The following is an 8,479-nucleotide window of genomic DNA, read 5'->3' as shown; positions in this document are numbered from 1 at the left end:
ATCAAATCAATTTGAGCGTGATTTAAACCCGGATGATTGTAACCACTTTAAGTTCGTCTGCCTTGGGAAAGCTAGCGTGTCTCTGACATAGTGATAACACTCATTACCAGGTCTCGTCCCATTCGTCGATCTTTGTGATATCACAAATCCCAGAAAATATGCGTTGTAGTCCAAACGAGTCGTTCATTGTAGTTTTTGAAAAGTGATTTCTGTTAAATAAAATATCTGCTTTTGAAGTGGACTTTGAGCTTTGTAACTTTGCAGATCTTTTTTATGCTCAAACAGCAACATTACAGACTAACTAAAGTTGAAAAAGTGAAAGCATAATAGGACCCCTTTAAAAATTACTAATATTTATTAAAACATTATTAGTTAATTATTTAAAGGTGTGTTCAACAGGACCGTGCATTTGTAATGCATTATTAAGGTTTGCGTTTGGGTACTTAAATGAAATACCTTTCTGGTCTTACACTCCAGATGACCAGAATTCTTAAATTGAAGCCACTTTTGCATGTTAAACTAAATATTAATCGGAACATGTAATTCAATGACTACGTTTACATGGACATCAGTAATCTAATTATTTACCTTATTCTAAATAAGCCAATATTATGATTATGGTGTTTACATGAGTTGCTTTTAGAATATTCCTTTCATGTTCCCATTTTACATGTTATAGTACATAGTTCGATTAATGGCACACGTCATTACGTCCCCACGCGACGCCATCCGATGTCCCCTCCGGAATTTCACGTATAAACATATAGTTTGTCTTCGTGATGATGCCATGTACAGTTTTGGGTGTTTAATTTTTAATTTTATGAAAGCTTCAAGTGCAGTTAATTATTTGTATGTGCATACAGACGATGGCGGTGTTGAAGCAAAATGCGTTCGTCGCAAAATGCGGCGAAAAGTCCTACACGACGGTAATAATGTGATTAAGGTGTTTACATGTCTATTCTGCACTTCAGTAATGCGACTAAAATAGGAATACTCCACATGTCTTAATTCGATTTCTGTTTACTTCGATTATGACTTTAGCCGGATTAAGGTAATCAAAAATCTCTGTTTACATGGTAGATTCTTAATTAGAGTATTGTCTTAATCGTATTAAAATCGGAGTATTGTTGTCCATGTAAACGTACTCAATGATGTCTTTGAAGATCTGGACCGTCAGAGAGGTGTGACTGATGTGGCACCTGTTGAAATGGGCTCCAATTTCAAATGCTGGAAACCTGATACGCTCCATAAAACTTCTGCTTTCATCTGGCATTGCAGCATTAAAGTGACGTCTCGCTCTGCCGCCAACACAGCATTACAATACTTTGGTTGAGGACTATGTCTTGGACACTGGTAACTGATCCTACAGACTAATACTTCATGCTGAAACATAAGAGCAGTGATCAGAATGGGCTCTGTGGTATATGTGGGGTTTTACTGCTATGATCATGTGACCTAACAATCAGAACAACCCTGTAGTAACCCTGCCTCAAAAGCAGAGATAACAAGAACAGGTGTCCAGCAGAGGACAGGTGTTTCATATCGAAACAGAACAGAAGAAAAAATCCACATAAAAACATACTAGGTATAGCAGAATGCAGGATATTAAGTTCATTCTTATTCAGTAGATGTAAATATTTGCTTTGACAATAACTTAATTCTAGTATGATTATTTACTAAATGTTATGACTTGATAAATTCTTCTGAAAATAATTTAAAATCATTTTCAAAATAACTTTATTTTACAATAATTTCAATGTGATTTATTGCATTCATTTTAATAATTTAAACACAATAAATATTTACCAAGTTAACATGATAAATTGTAAAATCTGTAGTCGCATCATGCCATCTGAAATTTGTTAATGATTTGGTTTGATTTGATTTAAACATTTTTGTATGGATCATAAAGGTTTAATTTTTTAATATACATTTAACTGTTATTTAATGCTCATATGTTACATACTACACAATGACAAACTAGAGTAAAACTACTCACTCTCTCTCTGTTCACGTTCCTTTAAAATGGCGTCTAGCCATTTCTGCTTGTCCTCAGCATTCTTGGCCATGCACACAAACCACTTGTTTTTGGCCGTGTTGTGAATCTTCCAGCCACTGGTCACCGTGTAGTTGTTGCTGTGATAGTCCGCTAGAAAGACAAAGTAAAAGAACATGAAAAACAACAAAACAGGTTAAACAATATCCATAAACACTATTAACATGAGTACACCTAGTGCTGGGCGGTATGACCAAAATTTTATATCACGGTATTTTTCAAAATTATACCGGTTTCACGGTACATGATGGTATTATTTTTTTTTTCATGCATGACCGGGTGTTAACCATATTTTCTACTGATTGAGAGAGGAAATACTGCGGTATATTGACTTAGAATGCCCTATCTACAGCTTCAGTTTCGGAACTTTCATGCTTAGTAACACATACAGCTGTTCCCTCAACACAGTGCAACAGTGAAAACGGACCCCTTTCAAACAGTGTCGCGTTCCGAACGTTGTTTAAGCACCGGTATTGCTGAATTTTAAAAATTCATATCATAACAAAAATAAACACCGGTATTCGGTATGAACCGGTATACCGCCCAGCACTAAGTACACCCATTGAATCACACAAACATTATATACAACACAACTATAACTTATATGGCATGCTAACAATAAACACTGCAAACAACTACATCAGTTTGTTGCTACATAATCTACATAAAGATGTTCACCAAGGGTCTACAAAAATCAGATCAGATCATCTAATCAAAATCATTTGCGCCTTCAAATTAACCTTAAAAAAACTGGGAGGTCTCATTTCTGCTAAGATATAATTTTGTCAGCTTATTACCAAGGTTAAAAAGGTTCCCTCTTACCATTACTAAATGAGTTACTTCAACAATCTAGAAGCATCAATAAGGTAAAAAGGTTAAACTATCCCATTAGTGTGAGAAATCGTTAAAGGTGCATTTTGGCACATGGCACTTCTTTCCCACCATTAAACCAAAGCCTGACAGAGAGCATGTGTGTGAGTGAGGGGTTCAGACTGTTACTCACGGTCCAATTTTAACCCAGACCTGACAGCAGGTGAATTTTATGGAAAAATGAATGAGGTATGGAATAGGTAATGAGCAGTGGTTAATGTTGAGGTAGTATAAATAGATTTCAGACCGCTGAGAGGATTTGACAAAGGCTTTTAGCTCATATAAAACTGGAGAGAATTTATGGGTAATCGTATTAGGCACACAAGTCTGGTTCAGTAATAAACACAGCCTAAGCATTATCTGATTGTTTTCCAATTAAAACAATAGCTCAGTCAAAACAAGCAGATCAGATTGCCATGCTTTTACATGTGAGAGCGATGAGAAACATGGAGTAATGTGAGAATATAGAGATTAGTTGTTTTCGGTTGCCACATTTTTTCCCCTATTGCCACACATGATGTGCCATTTTATAACTGCTTCAAATGTGACTGATCCAATTAAAATTTAGAGTCAGAACTATACATTTTATATTACTTTTACTGTTTTGAATCTTGTTTTTTCAACGCAAGACATATTACATATTATGACCATTACATATTATGGTGTTGCTTTTGCAGTAAAGTCAGCCTTTTATTGTAATTCATTTACTGTAAATAATCCTATCTTTTGGTTTACAGTTTCAAAAAAAAAAAAGATAATTTGTAAAATATTTAATATTTAAAATAATGACAAATTATGATAATATTTATAAATAATATATATATATCCCCCCCCCCGGAAAATCACATACAAAATGGTATATAAAAATAAGACTAAATTAATGTTCATAAAATTACTATAAATGTATTTTTAGATTTTATATACTATATACTATATTATGTGAATTTCCAGCATAAAATATTAAACAAAATGACAAAATTACTCATAGCGTGATATATGATTTTGGTCATAACACCCACCCCTTCCAATCATTATTCAACACTAAACTGCCTTGAAATCTCCCTTGAAACACTGTAATCATAAAACTGCAATAAGGCCGAAAATCTGAATTTTAAACTACCTTCCATCTTCACCCCCAGCATGTGAGTCATTTTATCTGTAACCTTATCCAATAAGGCAAAACACACCAGCTAAATGATGCATTTACACAGATGTGGAGCGCCATGTGACACAAACCCTGATCAACATGACACTGAGAGATTGAAACACAAAGCACAGTCTCACATTGGCCATATCAACTGAAGGCACGTGTGGTTTAGGCTGGTACTGTGACAACCCTATGGCTTGTTTTTCAGAAAGGATGTTATTCTTTGTGGCTCTGAGAAATAGAGAGAGAGAGAAGTTGCACTTCCACCCTGCTACTTAAGGTGTGGTGAAAGACTAAGAGCAAAAGGTGAGAAGAGCAGCCGTTACTTCCCCTGAGAGTTCAATTTCACGCTCGGCCCGATAGCTGAACGGCACCTTTGACGAGGGCCCCTCAACGGTCAGTGCAGCAGAGGTGCTAAATGCAAAGTGCTTGATTCTGGGAAGCCATGCGTGATCTTATCTTCAGGACACAGAGTCGCTAATTTCTACTGCATCAGCTGAAGTTCCCTTTAAATGGTTTTGTTTGTTGCTTGTGATGTTCATAAGTATCACATGGTGATCATATGGAACAAAAAGGATATCACACAGGAAACGCCCTTACACATCCCAAGAAAACGTTGCTTTGTACACTACCATTCAAAAGCTTTTTTTTTTTTTTTACAGAAATTAATGATTCATTAAATTGATCAGAAGTGACAGTAAAGACTTTGACATTGTTACTGAATATTTCTACAGTATTTCAAATAAATGCTGTTCTTTTGAACTTTCTACTCGTCAAAGAATCCTGAAAAAATATATCACATCTTCCACAAAAATATTAAGCAGTACAGCTGTTTTCAACATTGACAATAATATGAAACGTTTCGTGAGCACAAATCAGCATATCAGAATGATTTCTGAAGGATCATGTGACTCTGAAGACTGGAGTAATGGCTGCTGAAAATTCAGCTTTGCCGTCACAAGCATAAATGACATTTTAAAATATATTATTATTATTATATAATTATTACACAATATTAATGTTTTTATTATATTTTTGATCAAATAAATGCAGTGGTGAGCTTAAGAGACTTCTTTGAAAATCATTACAAATCTTACGGACCCTAAATGTTTTAAGACTAGTGAATATTTGTGTGGCAGGATACAGACACAGTAGTTTCAAAAACTACTTAGCTGCACTGGAAACTCAACCCACTGATTTGAATAGGCTTTGAAGTTAGCATGTTGCTAAGCTAACAATTCAATACTCGAAGCAGCATGAAAATACACATCACCTGTAAAACTGGGTAAAATAATGTATTTTTAATTGCACTAGAAAAGCACTAACAAACTCAAACCTACCAGTTCCGTCTTCCACATTCTCGACCTCCATGACCTCAGTGTTGATGCGGCCTCTGAACACGTACTGCGGCCCGTTGATGGATTTTGTCCTTTTGGTGGATTTCTTCCCAGACACTCTGGATTTTTAAAGGGTGAAAAAATGAGACCAGTATTGTTTAGTTTCTACACATGATTCTGATGGCTGTTTCAGTGAAGTGTTAACAACTAGGGATAATAGTAATCTACTAGAAAACATGTTTATGCTTATGGTTATGCAGGTAGGTTACCAACATTACAGACAAGACTCAAAAGCATCTTTAAGGCCTAACCGGGACTTCCTCTTGCAGTAGACTAGGAGGTTGTCAAACAGGAAGAAGACCCGTTCCTGGATGTTTCCAGCTGATATCTTCAAAAGGTTGCCTTGGAGCAACAGTTCGGTGCAAATATCAGTCAAGTTCGTCCCCTGATGAACAAAACAAAGGAACATTTGTATTGATCTGGATAAACATGCATCTTCATGTGTCATGAAAAAGAGTAGTATAAGAGTTTCTACTATAAATATTCCAATTTAAATATTTTATTCAGAAGTGATTAGCTGAATTAGCTTATGTAGCAGAACACAGGCAGTTGAAAAGAATTATGAAAATGCTGCCAACATTTATAACTTTGGTTATTCAATCATCCATCTTTTCAACAAGTGCACATTAGATTTGCCTCTATTTGCAATTATTATAGTGAGAACATCTAATTTCATTTAAAATAGTTCCAATCTGGTCATTAATCCAGACCTTCCATCTGTGTCTCAGATACGAGGGGATGGTATCACAGACTGTGTCCTGTTCAATATCCAGTACCCTTAAAAACTGATTCCACTCCGACGCTGTGGTTCGTGCTGACTCAGTACAGGATGTGATTTTCTATGCTCTGCAGGTGTGTGCGTGTGAGAGTGTGTTTGATAAGCAGACTCCATTTTCTCTGCTTAATCAATGGCGTGCCCAGACGGGTCAATTAGAGAGATGGGAATCTGCTTCCCGCTTGTTCTGCACTATTTACCTATAAAGGTGAAACACTCTGGACTAAATGGAAACTTAATGCATTTGGTTTTCAATCGGACCCCACATCCTGAAACACTCTATATCTGGGGTTAAATAAAGCCTGATTTTTAAGCAAAGTTATTTTATTTTGTAATAATATTTCACAATATTACCGTTTTACTGTATTTTTGATGGAAATAAATGCAGTGAAGAGCATAACAGACCTCTTTTGTTAAAAACCTTAAAAATCTTTAAAACATGAATATTTGTGTGGCAGGATACAAACACAATCGTTTCAAAACCTACTAAGCTGCACAGGAAACTCAACTGATTTGAATAGACTTTGAAGTTAGCATGTTGCTAAGCTAACAATTCAATACTCTTAAGCAGCATGAAAATACATAACACATGCAAAACACTTTAAAAGCACTAACAAACTCAAACCTACCAGTTCCGTCTTCCACATTCTCGACCTCCATGACCTCAGTGTTGATGCGGCCTCTGAACACGTACTGCGGCCCGTTGATGGATTTTGTCCTTTTGGTGGATTTCTTCCCAGACACTCTGGATTTTTAAAGGGTGAAAAAATGAGACCAGTATTGTTTAGTTTCTACACATGATTCTGATGGCTGTTTCAGTGAAGTGTTAACAACTAGGGATAATAGTAATCTACTAGAAAACATGTTTATGCTTATGGTTATGCAGGTAGGTTACCAACATTACAGACAAGACTCAAAAGCATCTTTAAGGCCTAACCGGGACTTCCTCTTGCAGTAGACTAGGAGGTTGTCAAACAGGAAGAAGACCCGTTCCTGGATGTTTCCAGCTGATATCTTCAAAAGGTTGCCTTGGAGCAACAGTTCGGTGCAAATATCAGTCAAGTTCGTCCCCTGATGAACAAAACAAAGGAACATTTGTATTGATCTGGATAAACATGCATCTTCATGTGTCATGAAAAAGAGTAGTATAAGAGTTTCTACTATAAATATTCCAATTTAAATATTTTATTCAGAAGTGATTAGCTGAATTAGCTTATGTAGCAGAACACAGGCAGTTGAAAAGAATTATGAAAATGCTGCCAACATTTATACCTTTGGTTATTCAATCATCCATCTTTTCAACAAGTGCACATTAGATTTGCCTCTATTTGCAATTATTATAGTGAGAACATCTAATTTCATTTAAAATAGTTCCAATCTGGTCATTAATCCAGACCTTCCATCTGTGTCTCAGATACGAGGGGATGGTATCACAGACTGTGTCCTGTTCAATATCCAGTACCCTTAAAAACTGATTCCACTCCGACGCTGTGGTTCGTGCTGACTCAGTACAGGATGTGATTTTCTATGCTCTGCAGGTGTGTGCGTGTGAGAGTGTGTTTGATAAGCAGACTCCATTTTCTCTGCTTAATCAATGGCGTGCCCAGACGGGTCAATTAGAGAGATGGGAATCTGCTTCCCGCTTGTTCTGCACTATTTACCTATAAAGGTGAAACACTCTGGACTAAATGGAAACTTTAATGCATTTGGTTTTCAATCGGACCCCACATCCTGAAACACTCTATATCTGGGGTTAAATAAAGCTTGATTTTTAAGCCCTCATTTTATGTTGCTTTAAATGTTTAATGTTATCTATAAATGATCTCAGAAGAATTGAAACCTTGAAGGAATAATTCTATCATTCCAAACTCATATTATTTGCTTTCTTCTGTTCAAGAATGTACTTGCTGCTCTTTTATATACTGTATAATGAAAGTAAATGGATATCCAGAATGTCAAGCTCCATTATTACAAAAATAAATAAATAATAATAATAAAAAACATAAAAGCTTCATAAAAGTGGTGTATATATGTACATACATACATATATTGTATTTTTTTAAATTGTACATTTTGTATTTATTCTTGTCATTAGTGGTCGACCGATATTGGTTTTTTGACAGCCTATGCCGATATCTTGGAAAGCAGGGTGGCCGATGGCCGATATAAAGCCGATATAATTTTATTTATTTTAATTAATATTTAAGAAATTTGAAATCATTTGAAAATGGATT

At 35.7% G+C, this 8,479-nt stretch overlaps 1 protein-coding gene across 1 annotated transcript in view; it reads right to left on the bottom strand.

Annotated features, from left to right (window-relative positions):
- Positions 1 to 8,479, bottom strand: part of LOC107711923 (phosphatidylinositol 3,4,5-trisphosphate-dependent Rac exchanger 1 protein-like) — an 83,217-nt gene that overhangs the window by 44,660 nt on the left and 30,078 nt on the right. The window contains exons 7-9 of the mRNA XM_016517014.1: positions 7,183 to 7,316; positions 6,875 to 6,990; positions 2,000 to 2,149 (exon numbers count right to left, since the gene is read on the bottom strand). Of these exons, the coding sequence (XP_016372500.1) occupies positions 2,000 to 2,149; positions 6,875 to 6,990; positions 7,183 to 7,316 (400 nt within the window). The remainder of the gene's footprint in view (positions 1 to 1,999; positions 2,150 to 6,874; positions 6,991 to 7,182; positions 7,317 to 8,479) is intronic.

This window comes from Sinocyclocheilus rhinocerous, unplaced genomic scaffold (genome assembly GCF_001515625.1).
Source record: "Sinocyclocheilus rhinocerous isolate Xijiao unplaced genomic scaffold, SAMN03320098_v1.1 scaffold1168, whole genome shotgun sequence".
Taxonomy (NCBI): domain Eukaryota; kingdom Metazoa; phylum Chordata; class Actinopteri; order Cypriniformes; family Cyprinidae; genus Sinocyclocheilus; species Sinocyclocheilus rhinocerous.
Note: the sequence above shows the minus strand (reverse complement) of the source record. Positions and strands in the feature narration are given on the sequence as shown.